Here is a 25,961-nt window from a genome sequence, read left to right on the forward strand (position 1 = left end):
GAGGGGGGAGAACGCGGCCCGCGCGCCGCAGCGCGACCTATCGGCGGCGCCGTCCTTGGCAGCCAATCCCCGCGCCGCGTCTTGGCGAGGTGGGGGGCGCGCTGCCATGGTTACCGCGCGACGCGCTTCATCTCCCGGCCGGGCCTCGTCGCCATGCAGGGCCCCGGCGGCCGGCGGCCTACCCTGTGAGCGACCGGCGGGGCGGGGGGGGCCCTCCGATGGCTCCAGACACGACGGGCCGGAGCGGGGAGGCGCGGGCGGGCTCCCGCCGGTGTCCCGACCTGAGGGGGCAGCCGGCAGCGTAGCCGGCCCGCAGGCAGTTGCCGGCTGCGCCTCTTGCCCTTTTATTAGTTCCCGTTTGTAAGCTTAGCCCCAAAACCCCAAATATCAGTAAAATGCCTTTTAGGGTTTTATTTTACAGCGGGCATCGCCCCCACCCCTGTCTGCCTCGCTCCTCCTATCACCGCTGAAACTGAACGGAGATTTTTGCAAGGAATTACAGTATTTCAGGATTATCAACCCGAATGGTTTAAATTTAAACCGTGGTTTCAACGAACGGCTTAAATTTAAACCATTCGTGAAGTTAAGGGATAAGTCATTTGGGGCTTGTATTTGGTTGTTTGCATTTCGTTGACTGAAACCTGACTGATTTCAGGGTAAGGCAAGGATCAGAAGCGAGCTCAGGTAGCCAAAGACGAGCGAGCGTCCTAAGCGGTGTCCACGCAAATAGAGCGGCGAGTTCCAGAAGCCAGTCCACGACTTCTGATGGCAAAGCCAGGGGGTCTCTCGTGGGTAACAAGCATGCCGTACGGGTGAGAAGCCATTTATGCTGTTACTAAAAACTTTTAAACGTGAGTTGTTGCAGATGTTTGTTGACAGAAAGGAAGGAGAGGGAGGAGGAAAGAAAAGGCATGTCTGAAGTTGAAGAGCTGTGGAGAAAGAGAATGACCCAAGAGCTTAATCCATTCTGAAAGGGAGATGATTAGGGTCCAAAAACAAGCTGCGAGAATAATAATAATTTAAAAAAATTAGACTAACAGCTCTCCTCCTAATCTGAGAACTACGTGCTTTCAAATCTGAGATATATTGACTGCAGCACCACTGTCTTTACCCAAAAAAATAGAAGATTCCCGTAACATAATCTGAGAGTTGTTTAAGGACCTTACTGAATACCTTCTTACAATAAAATATTTTGAGCAGTATAATAAAAAAATGCATAATTATTTCTGTAATTGCTTTTGCTGTACTGTTAATTTGACAGGAATAGTTACAGTCAATAAGCCACTTTGGTACTGATTATAGAGTAAAAAAGCCAGAAAAGACAGCAGGGTTGACCACGAAGGAGAAGTGGCTCTGACAGTGAGACAAACACAATTTTTGCAGATATTTTGTAGCCATTTCTATAAAGACAGTTCCAGAGAAGTCCCAGGCAAAGGTGACAGTGCTCTCAAGGCTGAACCCCGAAGGGAAGGTGGGAATGCAACCCCCCTCGCCCCTCTCCTGGGGTATATTAGGCATCATTTGCAGAGAGGGGTTATTTATCTGTTCTGTCACATTCTTGCCTGGATCAGAGTCTTCTTTTTGTTCCAGATGAGATAAAACGTTGCAAGTGTCATCACCGTCGCTTGTTTTGGGAACACAGTGAAACTATTATCATAATTTAAATATTTCTTCAGGTTTTTGACGATGAGGGAAAGGATGTGACGCCCCGTCCACTCTTCCATTCAGATCCCACTGCAGCTGTACCCAGGAAGGGCAAACTCTTGGCATCAAGTGCTTACTTTGGGGCCACAGGATCTGGTTTTCTCTCTTCTTTTTCCGCCCATCAGACATCAGGAGTGAATGCTGGTTTAGGTTTGCTCTCAAGGTGAGTCAATATGCTGTCTCTTAAATCCTGTCTCACAGGGTTCTACCCTGCAGCGGCCACACATCTGCTCTTCAGAGGTTGGGAGCTGGAATAATTGTGCAGGGTTAATAATTATATTGTGTTGCCAAAATACAAAAACTTGCCGGTTACAGTCATTTAAATTTTGAGGAATGGTAACAGAATAAATCTGTCAGTGCTCATGACTGTGCCAGAACTACTGCTGAAATGCCAATACATACAGGTGAAACCAGACTGCAGCACACACTCCTGTGAGATTTCCCATTTTATTCCAATTATCCTTCCTAAACTGCATTTTTTAATGAAACATACCAGAATGGCCCATTTTTAGAGATGGTGACGAGTACCTCACAGCTCAGCAATGCAGACACCCAAACAGCAGGTTTTGTAATGGTTGGGCCTGCATAAAAGTTATGATGGAACACACCTGTGTGATGCCACGCTGCCTTAAAGGTAGAGGAGTTGTGTTCTGGTTGTCTGAGCAAGGCTGTACAGCGGTGAAGGGGCATCTGCACCTCGGTAAGATACTCCCTTTAGCTTCTTCAGATGCTCTCTACCTTCCCCAAGCGTGGGGTTTTTTTTCAAAAACTGGAATCTATCAATACCTGCTTAGCTGGGGGTATGGAAAAATGCTCTGGAAACAAAAGGTTTGGTTTCAGTGAAGAGGTACACATTTCTTTTAAAGTATTTTGTCAGTTTTAATGATACTTATTCAGTACAGACAACCCTCTTTAAAAACTTGACTCTTTCAGTTCAAATATCAAAATATTGTTAACATAGTAAGAATCCTCTCTTTTAAACTAATTCAAGCAAGTTACCTCCGTGTGCATATGTGCATCCATTTCAAAAAATGTCCTTCTACAAAAGCTTTTGAGTTAGAACTGCTGAATTACATCTTTCACAACTTACTGGCTTTCATTTACAAACCTTCTGTACAGAGAGAATAAACAAAGTCAATGAACTCGAGCCATTTTATCTTCAGGCTGACAAATTCAATTAAGTCATGGAAAAGAAGGTAAATAACTATTTGTGTTTCAAATGAAAAATAATGAACCACATCGCTTTATCCAATGGTGTGTACACATTCAAATTGTATGGAGAGGAGATGCTATTTGTTTAGTCAAGGGGACTAGAAGACTAGTAAAGTCAGCACTGGAAAAAAATGCAAGTTAAAGAAAAGCATTATTTACTGTTTTCTTTCGCAAAGTTAATGCCATTGTGATTTCTAAGGAGAATAGATTGCTCTTTGAGAACTATCTTTCTGTCATGTTTCCTAGGCTGGCTATTATAAAGGATCATCTCAGAGGTAGGGATATTAACCAGGAGCAAATATACACAAAAAATGACTTAAAAATACAAAGTATCGCCTGAAAAATAAACGCATCCTTTTTGGAGACAAGCCCTCTTCACTTAAAAGACAAAATGAAATCAATTAGTTTTAAATACGAACCTTAAAAACTGTCTTTTTCACATGCCTTTTGTCTAATTGTTCACACTTTGCTTTTGAGGAAGAGAAAATCTGCTCACAAACCTCCCAACAGTACCTAAGTTTTGAGTTTTACTTCTAATTATCACAGCTATCCCCTCTATGAACATTACCTATTTTTGTTAACAAGCTAATCCCTTCAACCGAGTTTCTTGTGCATTTCAAAGACATTTCATCACATGCAAAGCACCAAAGGATCTGGTCGAGAACAGCACTGTCTCTGGGTATGCGTTATCGCACAGTAGGTAGCCAACGCCTCCCCTTATTATATGCTAAGAAAATCTGAAAGCTCAACAGCTTCTTTTCCATCAGCTATTTAATGCCTCAGGATATGCTGTCAGAGGAATTCTTCCTCTTTAAATCTTTTTTAAACCATTTCATTATTTTCCTTCCTAAGCCTTCTGTGAGTTCTTTCACAACGCAGGCATTCCTGTATGTGCTCTTCCAGTCTTCTGTGGCTGATCCTGATAACAGTGCTGCTATTTTTGTAGTGCTTTGCTGACTGACATCTGGACTCTCACGTACTATTTCTGCTTATTTCTTTGTTACTGAAGGACGTATGGAAGCAGCAGTACTTCTATATCAAACGCATCAACAACGGAGTCCATACTAGACGAAATAGAGGAACCTGGCTCTCGACAAGACACAACTGTTAGCTTATCTGGTAAAGAACATACGCTGTATAATTATAGATTTAAACTGTTCTTCGGAGCACTGTGATTTGTGAGACACCGCAGCACGTGGCTGTGAGATGACCCGCGCTTCAAAGCAACCCAGTACCTCACAAGTTTTGGCTTTTAGATATAAAATACTTTTAATTTGACTGCTTTTAAATTTAGAGCTGAAAAGGTCTCGCTTGTTAACCTCATCTAATTTTTCAGATGTGCAGGTGAAGCGAGAGGAGATAAAAGAAGAACTGACAAAAAAAGACTTAGAGAGGAGAGTGGATATTTACCTCACAGAGACAGAAACTATCTGGATATTGGCTATGTCACCTGCTGTGGTGTCCGTGGAATCAGAAGATGCTGGAAGAGTTCAGTATGTATACTGGTCATTGTGTACGTGCCTGTAGTATGCTCAGCACACCCAGTTTCTGCTGATCACAAAGCCCTGACCAGGCTGCTCACGCGGAGGTTCAGCGTTCTGACTGCTACAGTTTGTCTTTTCACCTTTGTTTAAAGCTGTATTGGGCTTGAGTGTCTCTCTTGACAAGACAGCCTGAATTCCTTACAACCCCCATCTTGTTGATCAAATTCACCCCCTCTTTCAGTGATAAATTAAGAAAGATTAGCAAGAGCAGGGGATGGTGACAAGAGAACACAGAGAGGATGGGGGAAAGAGAAGGTGAAGGGTGGTATACATGAATTACACGATTTAATTTTAATGGAAACACTAAGAAATTGCAAACCTCTGCATTGATTCTTGTGTGTAGCTTCTTTACAGCTAATAATTTATTAATGACAGAGATATAAGCACACTAGGCAGGCCTTGGCTTCCTCTGAAGCTCTTCACAGTGCTTCTAGCTAGCAGAAACCTCACCCCACCGCAAGTGACCTTGCCTGTTAAAATACTGCATCTCCCCTCAGCTGCATCTAGTGTTTCCAGTTCAGAGTCTCCTCCCTGGACTACCATGAACTTTGGTAGGGAGTTAACCCAGAACACCCAGTTTTTTGGCTTTCTCCCAGGAGCTGACTGGGACAGAGTGCAGCAAAGTTCTCTCCTTGATGGATGTCAGACTGAGACACTTGTCACACAGCTTTTGGAGACGTAAGCCCCAAAGCCTGAGATGCAGCGTAGTGCGGTTGGCAAGTCAAACAACTTACCTAAGGGAGTTTTTCCTGCTAGTATACACACAAAGCTCATGGTAGGACTCCAGCCCCGCCCCCTGTCTGTGAATCACACTGCTGTGATTTTTGGGAAGAAGGAAGAGGAAGAGCATCCTCTGAATCAGACTTAGCTGGTGTACACAGCACGTATTGCCAACTGTATGGGAAGAGGGATGCTTCCTGAGCACAGGATATATCTAGGTCTGCTGTTAGAACAGTGAAACAAAAATCATAGAAAAAGTTTCACAATTCCCACTGACCATTCCTACAGAACCTGAGGGCTGGACGAAACAGAAATGTACTAGTTTCATTTTTGTCTCTTGGATGCACCGCCTTTCACTCCCAAGTGATGAGAGCTACGTATGGCTGAACTCTGAATTCCACCAAAGTGCAAAGGTCGTCGGAGTAGGGATTTTTGCTGCCCTACAGGCCATTTCTGGTTTAGAATAGCATCCCAAGGTCAGAAATAGCTGCTGAAAGATGATACGTAGAGTGAAATAAAATCTAGCAATCCAAAAAAACCCCAAGCAGTAAATTTACGGCAGGGAGTATCCTCTCCTGTTCAACTTGAGGTTAAATACACTGAGAAGTTGAATGCAAATGTTTTCCAGAAAGTCAATGTACACTTTTGTTTTTTCTCCTGAGGGAGCGGAACAGGATTTATGTTGACATTTGCAAAAATAGACCTGGTAATGATCGCTTTGTAGAAAAAATGATGCAAACCATTAACGGAGCCGCAAAGAACAAGGAAGTGCAATGTGACAAAATCATCATGGAAGATAAAGGTAAACTTTCTGAGTACCATGTAGGAAAGGCTCTCATTTACTGCATTGTACCCTTGGCAGTTGGGTTTATTATTGCATTTAGTTTACTTATTAAATATATATTTGGGAAAACTAGCATACAGCTGGATCGTGGGACCTCAGAACACTCTCCGCACACAGGTCAGATACTGAGGAAAAGTTTTTTTTCTTTCCTCCATCTCTAAGCAGGAGAGGATGTTTCCTCAACTTTCACTTCCAGAGCTTTAGGTTCAGACTAGTGTGATTTGCGGTGGCCTCTTCTGCCCCTCCTAAAACTTGATCATTGGTACTGGTGCGCTGTATCCGTTGCATAAAATAGTCATTACGTAGCTGAGAGCTGCTGTGTCTCTGCAAGCAGAGCTGCTTCTCAGGAGGTAGAACTTCACCTAATACGCAGCTACACTCTTGAAATATGAAAGGACACAGTTCCCTTTTTTCCCCTTAACTTTGCGGTGATGCTGGTTTCTATTTCTAGTTGCCATAATGCAAAGAAGAGAACCTCTGTTACGAGATTTAAAATCTTGGGGAAAGCAGAAAATCTTGGCAGTCTCACAAGATAGATGCAATTTTACAAAATGTTCAACCTCAGTGCTCTGAGAAAATTACAGAGGAATATCTAGGTTTTAGATGTGCGTGCTGAGCTTCGCCTCACTATGGACATTTTTTTTTGTGTAGGAGGCCAAAGAAAACTATGGGGAATGCTGTTCCAAACATTTCTCCTTTGTGTTTGCTAGCGTATGTAAAATGAGTGAAAAAAAAAAAAAAGTAAAGTAGACATGAATCTGATTTGAAAACCTTGGTTTTGTGTGCCTTGAGCACCAGCAAGGCTCATTCCAACCGCGTTTGAAAAGCCGAGCACACAAAGGCAAGGTTGTGGAGCCTTGTTTTGGAGGGCAGATGGCCCCGCCTAAGGGAAGCCAAGCACCCAGAAGACCCTGGTGCAGCTGCGGCCGTCGCACAGCAGCTGTTGCTACAGCCTTGTCCGCCCCTCATCTGGTTTCAAAGCCCCTCTGCCCAACAGTTGGGAGCGTAGTACAAAAAGTAAACCTCTGCTCAGCTGTACGTGGTCCTTTATAATAATGGATCGAAACAAGAGACTTGTATAATACGGTGTCATTCATTTCTAGGGATGATGGTCACTTCCTGGGACTTGTACGATTCATTTAACGTGTCAGAAATAAAACCTACACCAAAAGCAGAAGGTAGCAGAGCCACGACTGGGAAAAGCAGCAAATCTCACACACCCAAAAAACACGATCAGACTACGTCTGTCTCTTCTGACAGAGGTAACATTTTTCCAGGTTTACACTTCTGCCATGTTTTCATCCTCCTAAACCATGCGTATCACTGTGTCTGTGAAGAAAGTGCTTGGTCTGCCTGTCTGGCACTTGAAAGGGAGTTTGCTAAAGAATCTTGGACAGGGCTGCAACAAGACCTCTTCTGTACAGTGCTGTCAAAAATGATCTTAAATAAAAAAAAACAGTGACAAAGTTTGCTGGTACCAACTCACTTAGGACAGTAGCAGTGAAACACCAACTGTGAAAAATTCCAGAAATATCTCATCATACTGAGTATTTGAGCAATAAAAGAAAACAAAGCAAGAAAAATTAATAGTGGAAGTATTTTTTGATGATGATAGGTTCTTCTATGATTTTTGCAGGTGGAGGAGGAGGAGAAGACGACTTATCCCCTTGACTTTTATGTGCAAATTATTATCATGTTAAAACTCTTTTTTTCCATATTATCTCTTGTCAGGCAGCACAACTTCTACAATGATTGCAGAAAGTGCTATTCTTGCCAGAATCCATGAAGAGAAAGAATGCCATTCAGAAGCTATATTAACCTCAGAAAACTTTCAGCAGGATTTATTTTTCATGGAGAGGATTCTAATGGAGAATATTTTTCAGCCCAAACTTGCAGCTTATCGGCAGCTTCCTGTCCTTACAGGTTTGTTTCTTACTGGCTGCCCCGTTTTCAGCATGAGGCTTTGCATAGTATTGAAAGTCATGGAGTTACCTCCCTCACTGAATGTCTTTACAGACAACAAGTTGTTTAAGAAATTGACAAAGCAGAAGAGAGTTTATGAGATATCCACATGAACTGTAACAGCCATCCCTACCATACTTGGTGGAAGAATTGAATAAATGAGTTCTGAGCTGGCTCATCTCCCTTTATCACCTCAAACTGAGACTTACTCAAAATATGAGTCAAACTTGTTTCCTGACAGTTCAGATAAATATGGATTAATTCTGCTACTTCTCCAACCATTCTTTGCATTGGAATGTCTCTTACAGTTTTTTTACGGTTTTTCTAAGGAGACTGATGGTGAACAGAAGTTTTAGCCTGATAGACGTTCAGTGTCTAACACAAAGCACATTCACTGCAGACTGTAAGAGGCGTTACCTGGACCCAAGTGCTAAGTAATATTTTACCTTTTACAGGAGTTCCAAGTTAACACAGGGATTCAAAAAAAAAAAAACACCAAACAGGCAGATCCACACTGCTTTTATCATATCGTACCTCTTTGTGTGATAGAGAGTTTCAGTTTCTCAGGCAATGAACCTGTTATATTCTGTCACTCTTCAGGAACTAGCTGTAGCTGGAGCATGATACTGACCAGGAGGACTTTTGTTCTGACAATGTGGCAGTTATTGTGTTCTTGTTTTGTTAATAGTGATCTGAGATGAATCTATGATTTGCACATTACATAAAATAAAGGGGTGAGTAAACAAAAAAATACTTAGCAAACGAAGTCTAAAAATATGCTCTATGCTTAATTTTCCCAAGGGTGGCTCTTTAAAATTTGGCATCTAACTTGAAAAAATCCCTGTTTAAACAAATTTTTAAATATGAGAGATTAGAAACATTCCTAGTGGGGGGTGGACATAAATTCCCAAGTTGTTGCTGGGTAGCTAAATCCACTCATTAAACACCTGGAGCATAACTGGCACACTACAGCCTGATGCAGCCCCCTTCTATGCCCCTATCAATATTTTAGCCACAGTTTTAGACATTAGGATGTCTTAACTCCTCACATCTTCACTTCATTTTTTTGCCAAAAGGGCAAATTTTTCTTCTGATGTGAATGTCTGGAGTTAGAGAAGTGAAATGTTGCTACTCAGACTCTACCATATTTGTGCATTTTAGACCCCGGCGTTACAACGGACACTAGTGGTACAGCAGCAGCCAGGAAAGAAGCTAAACACGGGGAGCATGACAAGGAAAAGAAGAAGGAAGAGCAGAAGGAAGCGTTCATTGAGCCATCAGTTCTGTCAGATCTCAAGAAAACCCGAGAAGAAATTGCACCTCCCCGACTGGAATGGCTGTGGTCATACATGTGTGATTTAACTAATGGTCACAGTGTGAGCAGTATGGCTTGGAGCAAAGCAAACCCAGTGAGTTAACAAATCGCTGCTTCTGAGCTGTTTACAAAGTGGTATAAGCAATTGTCGGTGTAAATAAATTCCCGATTTTGATGTACTTTGTTGGGAGGGATGTCAGAGCGATGGATTCCCCCCAACAGTCAGGTAGGTTGCCTTTGCATCCCACACTGTATTTTGTCCTTCCACGTAACAATATTGCTGCATTATTCTACAGCTTGGGCAGCTGCACTAGGCCTTTCCTATAAGTGTATCACAACAGTTTTAATTGGTCCAGAATTTAATTTAATTGGTCCCTTTACCATGGGTGGTCACCTGAACAACAATGTTGAGATAACAGACTTGGTCTGTTATAGAACTGGAAGTTGAAATGTAAACTCCTACTACTAAACTTTATCACCATTGATGGAGTTTATTCATGATAGTTTAGATACGACATCCTTGTTTCTAACAGTAATCTCCCAAAAAAGCAGCATTCATCAAACTTTAAGGATGAGATGCATAAAAACAAGCACAGGTTTCTGAGCAGCTGGCCCAGGTTTATTGAATTCTATTTCGGTGGAGGTCAGAATGACTCCGACACCTCCACTTTCAGAGTAATGCGAGGCTCAGTTTTTCCAACAGAGCTCTCCTATGGCCACAACAAAAATAATGAATGGAAGGAAGGTAAAAAGCAGGTGAAGATGAGAAACATAAAACCAGTAAGAATGCCCCAAGGGAAAAAAAGAGAAAAAAATAAAGACCATTTCGTACTGTTAGTACACCAGATCCCCAGATATTATAAAGTTGGCTGCATTTATAGACTTCAGTCTTAGAATTATAGGGCAAACAAATACCTACTTTTAAAGTGTTAGTTTCACAAACGACTTGTTGTGTGTAGGAAAAAAAAAAAATGGAGTTGAAGACTGAAGTCTTGCTGCTGTTTCTTACTTTTGCTTATGGAAAGGAACAAACAATTCATTGGACTTGACTGCAGAGAGCTAAAAGCTCAGAGTTTGATGTGGTCACTGAACCTCCTTTTACAGCTAATGTTGAGAGAGAAAAGTAGAAGTATTATTACCTATTCCATTAAATACTGCACATTAAAATATGGCTACAGAACAATGTATATTCATCTCTGGAAAGAGACATATTTTTATGATGGCCAGGGAGGGGGGATTGCAAACACACCTGATAGTGACTATGAATGCACTTTTAGTTGAACCAGTTTCCAGTACTCTAGAAATTCTGAAATTCTGTTATTCTTGTGTGTTATTCTACTTGCCTATGACATGAGCGTTATTTCTCCAGACTTTGCTCTGACAGTGATTGTTAGCAGAAAGCTGCCTTTTAAAAACATACAACTGAACTTCAAGTTAAACTAAGATATATCTGTTAATCTTTTAGGATCTTTTAGCTGTTGGTTACGGAGCGTTTAATTTTAAAGAACAGAAGAAAGGCTTGGCTTGCTGTTGGTCACTGAAGAACCCCATGGTAATGAGCAGCCAGTTTGTTTTCTTTTGTTTTCCTTCAATGCCTTTTTCTGCTGCACTATTTCTGCTTTATTTATTTCCCCTTTCCTGTTTCAAAAAGCAAGATCTAGCCAGTAAGGTTGAATTTGCTAGTCCAAACCACACATTTCTGGAAAATTGATTCTGACTGCAGTACCTAGCAACATGCTTAAATCTTGACCCAAAGGAAGCGCCTGTAGGAAGCAGTTTAGTTTCTGCACCTGTCCGTCCTCTCAGTTGACGCTGAGTGCCGACTGTACTGGTGGCTTGGAAACGTGGACATCTGTTCACAGGAACTAAACTCACTGCACACAGGCCACCAAACAACTAACAGACGGCTACAGCTCTCGGGTAGTACCACTCTGTGCTAGGCAACTTAGCAACGCAGATCTCGGTAGCCCGTTTCCAATCCCTACGACGACCTACCCAAGACTGGAAATCTGTTTCGTTATCACTCTGGGTAGACCCAGGTGTGTAGAAATTTGTTTTTAGACTGGCAAAGTCTTGAGCACAGCAAATGTGAAAATAAATCCATTTACCTTTTGTTTTTCAAAATCTACAGACCGTTTGTTCAATACTTCCAAACTCTCATTACAGAGAATGTATGTATTTTAAATCTAAGAATTATCCTTTCCAATCCATTTTATGTTGTACCATGAAATTCTGTTAGGCTGAAGGAAAAAAAAAAAGTATATAATAGAATTATCTAATCTAACTTCTCATAATATTGTCAAAAAGACAGTAGATTTTGTAGATGATAACATTTACACCTTTACATATCCCTTTGAAAACCGATCCTTTTAAAGCTATCCATTTTTTAAAAAAAATCTTGGAAATCTCAGCTACAAAGTGACACAATAAAACCCATCTGATTGCCATCAAATTACACAACTTTAGTTTGATTTATTCTACAAACTTCACTTGGCCAAAACTGTGTATTAATTTAAATCATGCAGAGTTGAGTCTTTGCATATTTATCACATCAACAACAATCAAATACTCTGTGATTCCCTGATGTCACCATAGTCCCTGACATCAAGAAATAAGACCTGGCACACACACTGAAACACAGTTCTTTGCAGACTAACACTCTACTGTTTCCCGTTTCAAGAGCTCGGTGCAGTGACTTTAAGGATTTAATCTTACAACAAGAGCTGAATCAGTTCTTTGGTTACATGGAGAAATCACATGAAAATCGTGGTTTACAAATTACCTGAAGTACGTTAGATTGCATTTTATCTTCAGCTAAGTTTCTGTAATTGGAAAGGTACTTACTCTCATATTACAAGATAGCAAACAACTGGAGAAGTTTTCCAAAATGCCAAATTTGTTTTAAAAAGAAAAAAACCAAATCAAACAAAAACCTCACACTATACTCGCACAGCTGAATCTTAGGGAACTTGATTTTTAGGTACTTGGTTTGGAGTAGGCCCATCTAACTGATTTTACAGTGTCATATTTCAGCACAGTCTTTACTTTCTCCTAATTTTATCAGTTGCAGCAAGAAATAAACTGAACCATTTAGAATATAGCACCTAATTCTGTCTAGAAGTAGTGACTATGGTCATCAACACTTAATTTTTCCAGCAGAGCCTGGCAATTTAGTATCCAGTGTTGAGAAGACCGGCGTAAATTAAGAAACTAACTGAAAACATTTTTGTATTTTTCTACTGGTCAGTGGCCAGAGCGTATTTTCCAGTGTGAGCATGGTGTTACTGCTCTGGATTTTTCTACGGCAAGCCCAAATCTTTTAGCAGTTGGAACGTACAATGGTTCTGTCACAATCTATAACGTACGGAGTTGTAAGGACACCGCACTTTTGGACAGCAGGTAAGGCTGTGATTTCCCATCTCCTCCCACCCTGCTCACATCTGAGCAAGTAACAAATAAAAGAACAGCCACAACTGAGAAGCTGAGGGAATAGTAACAGTCTTGGTAAGTAAGGCTTGTGAATGGCAGGGATGCCGCACAATTTTTTCATTTTCAACTTTTGTCAGTATCTTCCAGTTTTGACTGGAAATGCCTACATAAACAATACCCTCAAATACTAGAAGTTTCTGGAGCAAAACTGCAGACACAAAAATTTATGATAGTGCATAAATGCCTGGAAGGATCAGAGTGAGCCAGCAAGGCTTCTCCCATCCACCTCTTCACACCGATACAGCCAAACCCTCCGACACTGCCATCACCCTCTATTCTTATTTCTGTGGTGAACGTTTACATTACTTTAACAGCTCCTTATTTAGGGTATGAAACTCTGTGCTGTTACTGTGCACAACAAAGCGAGTTCCCCACATGGGAATGGTGAAACAAATGAGTACTATGATCTGACCTTTTAAGAAAAATGCAGCAAGTTACCACCACGTATATCATATTCCATGTACTAACTAGGACAATCCTGCCCCAGATAATAAATCCTAAGGGAGACCAGTGGAGGCCTTTGGTGTTTTCTCACTGATTCCATTTGCCCAAAATAGAGAGAACATCAGAATAGGTGAGGGATAAGCAGGAATTCAGAAGAAAATGAGAGCGAGGAAGTGATCAGGGAGACATCTGCTCTAAGGGCACCTCCCCAGGTGCAGATTGATTTCATGATTCAGGTATCGATGAAAGGTGTGTCAGCAGATAAACAGTGCCCTGAAACCAAATATCAGACGTGTTTGATAAAAGAAACATTTTCCTGGAGAAAACAGCCAATGTTCAGATTTCTTTTTTAAAGAAAAGCTAAACACTTCTGTCATAAGACTTGATGTTCATTACAAAGTGGAAGGTTGATTATTTTTCAAATATACTGTCTTGTCTTTGTTCATGTACGATTTATCATGTGCATCTTTTGTCCCAGTGAATCCTCAAATAAACATACGGGTCCTGTTTGGCAACTGAGGTGGGTGGAACAGGACAGAGGGGCAACAGGAGATGGCAAAAAAGAGACATTAATCTGTATCTCAGCAGATGGCCGGATAACCGAGTGGCTTATACAGAAAAGACTAGATTGCACTGGTAAGCATTTTCCCCTGCAGCTTTTCTGCAGAGGGATAATACCTGAAATTGCAATTGCTACATTTTATTTCAGGTGACATTCTTTCTACTGGTTATCATACACAAAACATTTAAGAGCTGTTGAGAATTCCAAAGCAGCGCGAGTTATTCACAGCACTGTCACATACCTGTTTGACAAAAACTCTTGCTATTTGCACAGATCTGATGAAAATAAAGCGAACAGAAAGTGAGAAGAAAAAATTACCAGGTGGGAAAGAAAGGAAAAATGAAGTTCTGATATCTCAACAGGCAGCTGGAATGTGCTTTGACTTCCATCCAAAGGTAGGCTCCGAAAGTCTATCCCAGCTAAAGTATTATCCAGAAAACCGTGCAGCAAGGGTGAGATCCTCAGCTGGAGCTACTTTAATAAGCACTAGCCTGGGACTTGGCACTGGTATTTAAAGCATAGTTAGTTCTGAAACAAATTGCTTCTTAGCTAATAACGGTTTCACCCAAATGGATCATACATAAACCGAGCAACTAATCCCTCTCTGTGAACAACTCTGTCACTTCAGCCATGTTACTCACGTTTGCTTTGGGCCAGATCCTAGGGCAGCTTTCCTCTGCGTGTTGGTCAAATCAGCGAGAATTTGACTGTTCAACATCTCCCAAGTCTAGGCCTTAGATAGCCACGCTTCTCCTCTTTATCCAGATGAATATTTAGTCCACAGAACACTTGAATTCATGCGTTTGCCGATGTGAATCGCAGAAAGTCTGGGATTTTCAGCAGTCAAAAATCACAGCATCTGTTCTGCATAGACGGAGAACATCAGAGCAAATCTGATACGTTCTGGCACCACTTTCCGTACCCCCCATACGTCTCAGCAGCACACGTGCGAGCAGCCCAGCACACAACATCCTGGCAATCCACCTCTGTTCTTCAGAGGACTGTCGCTGCCAAACTCCTCCAGTCCTTTACAGATTTTTGGAGCAGTAGTAAATAAATTAATCTAACATAGGCTTCTTTTACCTTTCTTTCAGGATGCTAATTTTTATCTTGCTGGAACAGAAGAGGGTCATATCCACAAGTGTTCCTGTTCATGCAGTGAGCAGTTTCTAGAGACGTACAGAGGCCATAAGGTGAGTGATACATAGAAAAAGTGACAGCAGAAACTGTTCAATTAAGTTCACAAATGTAATCGTTTCTTTGCTTATATTTACTAAGGAAAACATCTGCAACAGAAGAAACATACATTTATTTTCTTATATTAGGAATTAATTCCCATAGCATAAAGCATCACAGTCTTACAGGATTATTTTCTACACTCTAAGGTGGTTTGGGTTTTTTTAAGTGATTTATTAAAACTTGTACTATAAACTATTTTAAAGCTTCAGCTCTGGCTTTATTTTAAGAAAACAATCAGTAATCTAATTGTCCTGCAAACCACGGTTAAATAGTCTTACCTCTGAAAGACTGCAGAACTTTAACAGCACCTCTTTTTTTGAAAGTCTCTGCGTCACCCAAGAAGCTGCCCTTTCAGCATCGGCTTCTCCTAACAGCTGGTGAAGGGACAGAATCAGCCAAACGCTTTTTATTCCTAAGATCTTCCCTGTCTTATCACATCTGCTGCATCCCGATTTCCTACGGGTACACATAACACAACACTGGTTTTGCTATTAAGGGCAGAGGACGGTCAGGGATTTCCATGAAAGGTCGCTTTTAAAAACCATCCTGTGAGGCTGTAGCTCTGGACTAACACAAAGTTCTTGTTTCTCCCCAAACACCAAGGGTCCGGTGTACAAAGTCGCTTGGAATCCCTTCAGCACTGACACATTCCTAAGCTGCTCTGCAGACTGGAGCATTATTTTATGGCATCAGGATTCCCAGACGCCTATGTTAACTTTCACTTCCATCCCTGCTTTTGTTCATGACATCATGTGGTCTCCAAAATCGACCTTCGTATTCGCAGCAGTGAATGAAAGCAGAGTAGAAATTTGGGATCTTAGTGTCAGCACGTAAGTAATTACTTTTCTCAAAGATTCTGAAACTTCATGGCACAAAGGCTAGATGTTATCGCCTAATCGGTATTACCAGATCATGACAGCTCCATGTCATTTGTACGCTTAGTTATTGAAAGTGTTGCATTTTGAAATACTTTTTCTAAAAGCAGATGGTAGTTACCAGAGAATTGTGATTATAAAAGAAGGAGCTAGATGCCTCATGGACCTGATAAAGGGTAAAACTGCTTTTTTTCTGAAATCACAGCTTCTACCACTGCCATAGTTAAAAGGAAAAGTAACTAAACTGAGCTACTTTGGACCTTTTGTAGAGATAAGATGGTCACAAGTTCTCCTACCTCTCATGTTTTCCTACTGGTGCATACTTTATACGCAGTTTAGTTAATCCCTGGCCTTGTACTGCTGGCCCGTACTATTTAGTATTAATGACAGCATGAAGCCCACAGTGGAGTAAGAAGCCCACCAAATCTTGCAGTAGCAAAAAGCAAATTATTCATATAATAAAAATATTCACCAGCACCACCCCCATATTAGACAACAGGACAGATTTTAGGTAATCAGGATATCATTGTTAATAGCAGCTGGGATTTTTGTTCTGGAAGAGACCAAACAAAACACTGCCTCATTTCTTAGTTTTTCAGTTAATCTAGAACATAACAAGTAAAACATGCAACATTTATCAGGCCTGCTTTACTGCTAGACTTCACATGATAGCACCCTCGGGCAAATGCAATCTTACCTCTTAATTCTTGCCTCTGCTGGGTTGCAGCTTGAACCCCGTCACCTCTTGCTTGGCCAAGCCAGGAGCAAAATTCACGTCTGTCCTCTTTGCCAAGACCACCGACTGCCTCCTGGCAGGAGACACTCAAGGGGAAGTCAGTGTGTTTGAGCTGCACAACCTGACTGCTCCCCCCAGCGATAAGGTACGATTCACTGGGAGAAGGTCGTGCTCCTCAGAGGCTCACATGCTTGGCTGCTACTTCGTTCCTCAGAAAGGGGTTTCTGCTAATAAATACTGAAATTGGTGGAATCAGACACGATTTCATAACCCGGCTGAAAGCTGAGGTAGTTCCTGCTCTCCTGCATGCCATACCCCTAGAAACTTGAGGAACAGGTAAGTCAGTGTCAAACTTCAGGTTTCAATGGATCACGAATCCAGAGGTTGGCCACAGCTGGGTTTGGGAGGGGCACTGGGGCAAGGGCAGGAAAGTGGTGCTTCCTCCGAACGCCGGGATGCGTGTGGCAGGACGCCCTCACCTGCTGAGAAGGCAGGCACGACCTGCCCTCTCCTGGCCACCTCCAAGATAGCCTCGCCACGGCAGCAAACCCGCCAGCCCTCCAGCTCTGTGCTGCCTTCGCCCCGGAGAAGCCGCTGCTTACCCCACTGAGGGCTTTTCCGTCCTAGCTGGCAGGGGAGGATTTGACTTGCCTCAGGACTAGGTTCTGTTCCAATCCTATCATTGCGGAGATTCCCTCTCAGCTGCAGTGTACAAGCTGCCAACCGGGCATCCCTTCTCTGCATTTTTGCATAAATCTGGGCTAATTTACACCAAAGACCCTGCCAGGTCCAAAATCCTGACGCTACCCTGGGTACCTCCAGGATCTACCTGCCAGTGGCCTGTGGCCCCGAACTGCGCCGCTCCCTCCATCCTTCCAGCTCTGAGCAAGTAGCTTTGGCTTGACGGGACTTGGGTTCCCAATTTGTGAAGCGGGCCCGGTACTTCGTAAAATCCCTTTGGAGTTGCATGGTGCGAAACACTAAAAGTTGGAGAGAACAAAAATGCTGATGTTGATCTAAGCTTCATTCTTAGGGTATTAAGCATGAATAATTCACAATTGTTAGCACATTTTAAAATTCTGGTAATTACCAGCCTCGTTTGCCAAGTGCTTTAAGCCATCAAAGATGTTTCCTTTAAAAATTAGAAGTGAGGCCATTGTTGCTAAACTTAGAAAATAAAATTAGTGGGTTTTTTTCCTACAAATCGCCACGAAGCAGCCCAAGTCCTCCAAGCAGAGTTCTTCTGTTAATAAGAGTACAGGGAGAGTTTTCTGGGTGTGTCACCAGAACAGGACTGAAAATATCAGTGCTTAATTTCACAGATTTCTGGGCACGTGGCATAAGTGGCCACTGAGTCACGGAGCCTCATTAGCACCATCCATCTCCTTCTTCCTCAGCTTAGGTCTGCACAAGGCTCAGCACGACAGGGGCCATGCTACAACTAACTCGAAGGGAAATAATCACTTCACGGGCAATCCCACCTAAGGACTGCTACCATACGTATATCATCTTGAAAATTAATTTCCTTTATAAACAAGATATATGTTGTAATGCTGCTAAGCGTGGCGCTACACATACAATCCAAAGAGGCCTGTTTTCAAGGAGCACTGTTAGAGGGAAGCACAGTATTAACAGAATTCCCAAGAAGACAGTGATCTGAACCACCTTCGCCTGCTTTCTGGGTGCTCGTTGCACGAGCGGTTCTGTTCTCAGTTCATAAACAAGGATTTTGGATCACTGCATGCCTTACACTGCAATTGCACTCCCATACAGCTCTTTTTTTCCTCTCGTTTTACAGGTTGATACCTTACATGACATAATTGGTCCTGCTCTAGCTCTTTAACAGTAGCTAAACCATAGCCCTTCTCAGCTGGTAAACAGCAAGAAAAGACTTATTGTAGCATTGACATCAACTGTTCATTCTTTTTCAATCATTAAAATTTCTCTTTGAAACCATACTGGTTAGAAACTTCTTTCAAATGCTCTAAATCTCCCCCCTCATTAGACATGGCCTTCCCTGTAATACCAATAAGGTAATAGAAATGTCTCCATAGTTCTTTCTCCTTGGGTTTTTTCTTCTTGGGTTTTTTTTCCTCCAAGATCTCTTCTCCTTGGGTTACTCAAAAAGCAAAAATGCCAGATCCTTACCTGATGTAGTCTGTATCTTCCCTGTGGAATCGTGCAGTAAATGACCGGCCTTCTGATCAGAGCCATCCCGTCTGTCATCCCACCTGTCACCGCTGAGGCTGACAGCTGAGCTCTGAGGGGCACCGGGGGCTCCTGCGACCTGCAGATCATCCCATACCAGGCAAAAGCTGAGACCCACTTTTTCAACTCCCCGACAAATCAGGATAATGTAAAATCACAGTTTAAATTCACTCTGTTCCACAATGACACTTTTCGGAAAGCTCCTCACAGGAGGTAACAGGGTGGTCCTGGAGCAAGGATGGATTTCTGCAGCTCCAGCAGCCAGCTGTGCGTTTTTGGGGATCTCACCACCTCCCCATGCCCACCCCTGGCAGCTGGAGAGCTGCTGGGAACGCTTGCTCAGGCCACACTAGTTGAAAGCAGGCAGCGCTTGGCTGGCTAAGCTGTCTTTTTGGGGGCCAGATCAGAAAAACCAGCAAAAAGCACCCAGTGAGCCACCATGGGGTCTCTGAGGATTTTCAGAGACTGACTACTCACTGGAAGGATGGGGCATCCCTACAGATGAGTAGTCAAGACTAAGATCTAGGCTTAGGCCTATTGCCTGAGAGTGCAGCAGGGCCGCCTGGTGATACAAAAGCCCGGCTCTGCCTGCCAACTGACGGAGGTAAGAGCTGCCTGCTCCTGACAGCACGATGGAGCGAGACGCGTGTTTTATAGATACAGAACATTCGGACTCTCTCATTAGCCTGACAATAAACGTCCAACATTTAAACACATCACTGAAGTTAAAGATCATTTGTGATGCATTAACATTCACTTCCTTCTGTGTTCGGCACATTTTACAGTGAACATGCAAGCTTATCCTTGACATAAAATTAATCTTTGCACATTTCAAAGAAAGACACCCATTAAGGTGAATCATGTGTTAATCATTATTACAAATCTGTACAAAATACACCATATATTTTCCATCGGTGGTGATGACTGTTTACTTACCAATGCTACTGGTAAAAAATGAGCTTTCTGTCAAGGCTGTAACACATCGTAATTCACCCTGCACATCATGTAAACTAATTAACTGCAACATTATGGTGCTGGAAAACACTTGTGGTGCTAGGAAGTGCTAAAGATCTCCAAAGTTCCTCATGTATTTTGTTCTTAAGCGTGGGATTTCTGACCTCATAATTGTCAAATTTTCTCCTTAAGGCATTTTATTGCAAGAATTTTTTATAGACGGCAGCTACAGCCAACAACATCTGAAGCAATAGGAAGGGACTGCTCTCCTAACTGAGCTACTGGTCCCAGAGCAGAGTAACACTGCTCCACGCTGCTTTGGGGAACCCACTTCTGTCTTTCAGGTAGTACCAAGAGGAGAAGGACAGCCAGGATGCCTATCTGGAGCTCTTCTGTGTCTTGTTTAGAGCCTCTCCCTCTCTCTTCTATGCCTTTTGGGACAAGGGCCATAACCACAGGCCTCGCTGCAGAAACATGTGCCGTGCAGGTGCAGTGGAGCTACTCCACTGGATCGAGTGGCTGCGAGGCGAATACCTACGGACGCGAGCTATCAAACAACTACGCTGCTCTGTACAGTTTACTACAGCTCCAATGCTCCACGTGCTGGGGGATCGTGTCCTATCACTCACCACACCAGGAATCACAGCAGGGCGTTTGCAGACTTGGAAGCTGATATTTGCCACAAAAACCCCCTCAGTACCTGATTTTCTCATGGGTGCAGCACTGGCAGGTTCCTCTGAAGCGCCCGCGGTTGCCAGCTTGACCAGGGGATGCTTGGCCAGAGAAGGTGGCAGGGATAATGAAGAGGTACGCAACTGCTGACATCACTGGAAGGAGATAACTCCATTTTAGTTTGGGATCACTCACAGAAAAAGCCCCAACATTGCTTAAACTATGGTAACGGGCACAACTGGGCAACAGGCTTGCAGTAGCACAGCTGTGTGGGAAGCACACAGAGACAAAACCCATTATCTGCAAATCATGTAATAAACACCCTTTCACTTCTGCAGAACATACACATTAATGGTATTGATCTAAGCCTGTACCCTATAAACATGTTATACTAGACGTGTTCCTATAGTAAAGCTGTTACGCAGTCCTAAGGAGTCTTTAATACCTGCCCGAAATCCCAGCACAAATCCCAAAGCACTTAAAACACTACCGGAAACAAGCGATTAACTTGTTTTTAGCAAACATTAAGTCATCCTCAGAACAAGCCGTTACCCAGTGGAGCGGATGGGCCCTCAGTATAAATGAGAGGATTTCAGCCGAACTCCCCACCTTGGCCCCGCAGCTCCCTCCTGCCCTGCTGACACCCGGCCTGGACGTGGGGCAGCTGCAGAATGAGGGGTGCGGTGCTGGCGCTGGCCTCGCTGGCTCTCCTGGCCGCGGCCTGCGAAGGAAGAGGCGAAGGAACCACCGTGAAGCTCTGCGGGAGGGACTTTGTCAGAGCCGTCGTCTTCACCTGCGGCGGCTCTCGGTGGAAAAGGCATTTGACTGATTATCACTACCTGTTTGGTAAGTACTAATTAATGTGTTATGGCCTAGCTCTGAGGGGATTTGGAAGCACCCACTCACCTGCGGGCTGTACCCCAGGGCAGAGCTGTGCCCCGGCTCCTGCCACTCCCCCAAACACGAGCAGCTCTGGCACGAAGGGCTTTGCTCTGAGGCAGCCAGCGAGCTGCTGCAACTTCAGCTTGCTCAGCTGAGCTTAGTGCTACATAAAAAAACATTTAAGATCAAGGTTTCCCAAGTCAACCCAGGAACCACGAGTGAAGCCCAAGGCTGCCACTGAAAATCTCTGTGTCATGACATTTTAAATGTCAGAGACAAGTTTTTTACTGCTGATCTTCACCGCTTTCCCCACTAGAAACCAGAAACTTTATTACAACTTAAGAATATTATAATTAAAATATGTTGAATATACACTCTGCAATTTAAGTAATTTCACATGGTGTTGTATATATTTATATTTTTAGACAGAGTCAGAAAATTCAACCATTACATGCACTGCTAGAAACCTGTACTCTGATAGCTTAAAGTAACTAGAAAACATAAATGAGGCAGATGACAGGAACAGAGGCTTTCTACACTCTCCATGCAGTAACATCTGCCTGTTTTGAAAATTCTATTGTAGCAGCAGCTTTAAACAAACATAAAAAGTGATGCCACCCGCAACACCCTACCCCAGAGTCTGTTAAAGGAGAAGAAACCCCCACTGCTAAATTAATCAAGAGAACTACCATACCTTTGTAAACTCCACAAGGCAGCGCCCTGATTGTACTGCAGTACTTAAAACACACGTGAATCTTGAGCGTAATTTAAGTGGGAACATCCAAAACTCTGAAAATGTGGGGTATCCGATGCCTTAACGTAGTATCTGCATTTCAGGAAACCCCCAAGCAGTTCCAGGTTAACATGCTGGTCAAGCACCACCGACACATCAAGTAATGGTTTTACTCTTCAAAGCAAATATATCAGTGTAAGACTGATAAGGCAACTACTCCTCCCAAGAACACTCTTCAATATAAATCCATAAATTCCTGTTTTTTAACATGCTAATCACAGAATGTGTGCCTTGCATATCTAATACTGCCCTGGTGGGAAGTTGGGGATTTGGTACATCAGAAACATGGAGGATAATACTTTCAGCTCCCTGGCTGCAGGCTGGTCTGTCTTTCTAGTAAAAATAAATATAACTACTCATGATTCCATGACTTCTAATTCTTACCTTCTGATTTTTACATGACAGAGAGTGAAAATCCCCTGCCGTTCTCACAAGAAAACGGTTATGCTGACTCCTCGACATACACAGACCAGAGGCTGGAGACTGACAGCGAAGAAATCCACAACACCAAGCCTGAGACAGAGCGAGACCTGCACCGCACCAGGAAAACGTCTATGCTAAAAAAGCGTGAAGTAGCCAAGTTGCTTACTACATCCTGCTGCAGCATCGGCTGCAGTGAGAGAGAGATCAGTTCCCTGTGCTAAAAGGCAGCAGATGCTGACGAGGTTCAATGTCACAGCCTTCATGCATTAAAATAATCACGACCACAACAATTTCAGCTGTATTCTTTAATTGTAGCTTTATTCTTTGGAGTACACTAGGGAGTAAAAGCTGAATGTTAAAAGTTGCAGTGTAAACCAGCTGCAGCGACAGTTCAGGCTGGATTGTCTGGATTCCACAAAGCGTTTACAGCAGTTAAAACTTTTAGTCACAACTATTTCTTCCCATCTAACTACTGTTCTAGTTTCAGCTTTGCACATAAAATGTAATAAAATAAGCCACTTCAAACACTATGGGGCTGAGATAGTCTTCTCCAAGCAGAACTAACCACTTTCTCTGGGTCACCTTCTCTGCACTCAGGGTTTTTCTTGGGACTCTGGGGCAGGCAGGCCAGCCCCTGGCGAGCAAAGCTCTACCCTTCCCACCACAGAGCCCACCCAAGATAACTCTCGGCCCAGCAGGAAGGTCTGGAGGGATCCCTCCGTCCCCCAGGCAGGGCAAGGGGATTGCAGCATCGAGCTACGGCAGCTGGACGGGACACGGCACCCATCTGCAACGTGGTGTGTGCACGGAGCCGGGGCCACGGGGCCTGGCATAAACCTAACTGCCCACAAACGCCATTTAACGGGGATAAAAATGCTTTTGTTTTACTTTCCCAAAATCCCTCTGTGGTTTCTACTTGGGCATCATGTAGCGAGGGCAGATTCAGGGAGAAAAAAGTATTACAGGGATATTCGGTTCTAAACGCAGCTAGAACCAGGTGCAAAAAGGCATTTCACAGAGAATCACTTCTCACAGAAAGCTCTGGGAAATACAGTTATTGCATTCACTGCCAAAAAACTTCTTGTAACCACATTTCAAAACAGGTGAAAGTTGCCTTGGTCCTCCACAACTCCAGATCAGGAGGTCCTCCACATCAGGAACAGGAAGAGTTAGTCTGAATGTTCACTTCTGCTGTGAAACTCAACTACCTACTTATTCAAAATAGACAGCATAGACATTTGCAAGAGCAAAGAGTGAAGTGTTCTTGAACACATACGACGAAAACGTATCGCTCACAGGATCCCACAGGCACCTGCTTGCGATCTGCATGCTCTGCTCATTCAGCTGCCCAATATGTGTCACCACAACAATCTTGTACCTCGGTATCATAAGGTCTTTTACCCGAGCTTTAATAACCTGCAAGAGAAAAACATGTTTAGACACAAGTGCTGAGCTCTCTTTATAGGGGATGCTCAGGCATTTGGCTTTCTGGGACAGACAAGTGCAAGCACTGCAGTACTGAGCCCTTGCAATGACAATCTTTGAACTGCAGCATCTGAAACACCTCCTGCAAACTCCCCCAGCCCCGCAGACAGGTGGCATGTACGCTGCTGCGGTCGTTTCACAAGAGAACCAACACTTCCCTCTGCTAAAAACAGGCACACCATCCTGCTGGACTACAGAAATGCCAGCACAGATGTTAAGGAAGGAGTTACTGTATGTGAATACCACATTCTCCTCCATGTGCTTTCAGTTACCTCATGATTACAGAGGGGAAAGGGAGAGCAGACAGTACTGCTTTTTTAATGTTGATGAGCTCTTCTGGGCCAAATTAAGTGAAAGAATAAAGGGTCAAGGTAGTCTTTTCTCAGCAGCAAGCCTGGATTTAACTGATGAGGAGCTTGCACATGCATCACTGTGCAGAATGCAGCCACTAATATAACTGGCCTGTTTTGGAAAGTTCTGATACATACTTAAAAGTTATTAATGGCATTTCTGGATGGGGTAATCACAGCATGGAGTTTTTACTGAACCGTGTGCTCGGCCACCATTGCTCGAACAAACGTCATCATTAGCTTGTATGAACCTGCACCTGTCTGAGAGCAACTCTTGATGCATATTGATGGCTTCCTCCAGCATTTGTTTTACACTTTATATTTATATTTGGGAACCTCCCCACCCCGACGGCCACCTCCCTGACACCCCGTCGAGGCGTGAGCACAAAATGGCCGCCTCGCGCCTTGAGGGCAGCGGTACCTCAGCCATGTCCTTCGCCATGTCCCTGCACCAGCCCGGCTCGTAGCGCTGCTCCCTCAGGCAGCTCCCCAGCACATCCTTCAGGATATCATCCACCGCCGCCACCGGGAAGCGTTTGGGGGGACCTGAGAGGCAGGAGGCGAGCTTAAACTCGAGTTTTTCTGAGGGAAAACCCACCGCGCTGAAGCCAGAGAGGAAGGCGCTTCGTAAGTGCCCTCAGCCCGGCCCGAAGCGCCCGGCCCTCAGACCTACCCGAGCGGGGGTCTCCGCCGGCTGCGCCGCCATGCATCCCCGCACCGTTGCTGAGGGCAGCCGGAAGGGCGGGAGGGCGGCGGCCAGCGCCGACCCGCGGCCGCCGGGAGCGGCTCCCGGCGGCCGCGGGTCGGCGCTGGCCGCCGCCCTCCCGCCGCTACGCGTTCCCGCCCAGCCCGAGCGGGTGTCGCCGGTACAGGCCGCCATTCCCCACTCCCGCCCCCCGCCTCCATGTCCCCGCAGCCTCCGTGGGTCCCTGTGGCCTCCCCACAGCTCCTTTATGCCCTCATGGCTCCAAAGGGTCCCTGCAACCTCCACAGGTCGCCATGGCTCGCGTCTCCCCGGCTTCCCACATGTGTCCCGATGGCCTCCTCCACAGGTCCCCACGTCTCCATAGCCCACACCCTGGTACCATAAATTCGGTCTCAAAAGAACCCTCTAAGACTTAGTTTGAAGTTTTAGAAGGCAGGCATTCTTTATTGCAGCGCTGCATGCACGGGGGGATCCTTCTGCCTAACGTGCATATACTAAAAATTTATCCTTTATATACCTTAAAGACATGAACATTTATATATTTTCCAAGAAGTCTCCACCTTTCTGCCTATTACATTTACATAATGCTGGCGTTGCAAAATTACACATACACGGGGGTCTCGGGTGGTCCTTTGGGGAGTTAGCCCCCTACTCCTTTTTCCCTTTTATGGTCATGAGTCTTTTGATGACAATTTCTTCTCCTTGGATGTTTCCCAGCTCTGTTCTTTCTTATCTGCCGCCTTTGAGCATTTCTGCCAGGATGTATCTATTCTCAAAGTTAGGATATTTTCTCTGTACATTTTAATCACTCAGGCCTTGTTAAATACAAAGTTAAATGCTGT

General features: G+C 43.8%; 3 protein-coding genes across 4 annotated transcripts; 2 read left to right on the plus strand and 1 right to left on the minus strand.

Annotated features, from left to right (window-relative positions):
- The first annotated feature begins 143 nt into the window (after positions 1-143).
- On the plus strand, positions 144-18,601 carry DNAI4 (dynein axonemal intermediate chain 4). Of its 2 annotated transcripts, XM_074875810.1 has the most exons (17): positions 144-185; positions 656-812; positions 1,677-1,867; positions 3,926-4,035; positions 4,253-4,409; positions 5,843-5,982; positions 7,128-7,286; positions 7,756-7,947; positions 9,148-9,395; positions 10,767-10,853; positions 12,549-12,700; positions 13,713-13,870; positions 14,070-14,191; positions 14,891-14,989; positions 15,639-15,865; positions 16,638-16,791; positions 18,445-18,601. In XM_074875810.1, exons 1-17 carry the CDS (start codon positions 154-156, stop codon positions 18,487-18,489), a joined length of 2,430 nt encoding a protein of 809 aa, XP_074731911.1. In that variant the 5' UTR covers positions 144-153; the 3' UTR covers positions 18,490-18,601. The 2 variants fall into 2 exon arrangements, with proteins under 2 accessions (XP_074731911.1, XP_074731910.1); XM_074875809.1 differs by having other exon boundaries at positions 16,638-18,601.
- Positions 18,602-21,151: 2,550 nt separating this feature from the next.
- INSL5 (insulin like 5) lies at positions 21,152-22,799 on the plus strand. The gene is made up of 2 exons (XM_074877156.1): positions 21,152-21,326; positions 22,561-22,799. The coding sequence occupies exons 1-2, from the start codon at positions 21,152-21,154 to the stop codon at positions 22,797-22,799; spliced, it is 414 nt and encodes a 137-aa protein (XP_074733257.1).
- Positions 22,800-22,868: 69 nt separating this feature from the next.
- On the minus strand, positions 22,869-25,150 carry DYNLT5 (dynein light chain Tctex-type family member 5). The gene is made up of 3 exons (XM_074877157.1): positions 25,087-25,150; positions 24,835-24,959; positions 22,869-23,994 (listed from the first exon to the last, which is right to left on the minus strand). Exons 1-3 carry the CDS (start codon positions 25,121-25,123, stop codon positions 23,791-23,793), a joined length of 366 nt encoding a protein of 121 aa, XP_074733258.1. The 5' UTR covers positions 25,124-25,150; the 3' UTR covers positions 22,869-23,790.
- Between the last annotated feature and the right edge of the window lie 811 nt (positions 25,151-25,961).

The sequence above is a fragment of the Strix uralensis genome, chromosome 8, assembly GCF_047716275.1.
Source record: "Strix uralensis isolate ZFMK-TIS-50842 chromosome 8, bStrUra1, whole genome shotgun sequence".
NCBI classification, from domain to species: domain Eukaryota; kingdom Metazoa; phylum Chordata; class Aves; order Strigiformes; family Strigidae; genus Strix; species Strix uralensis.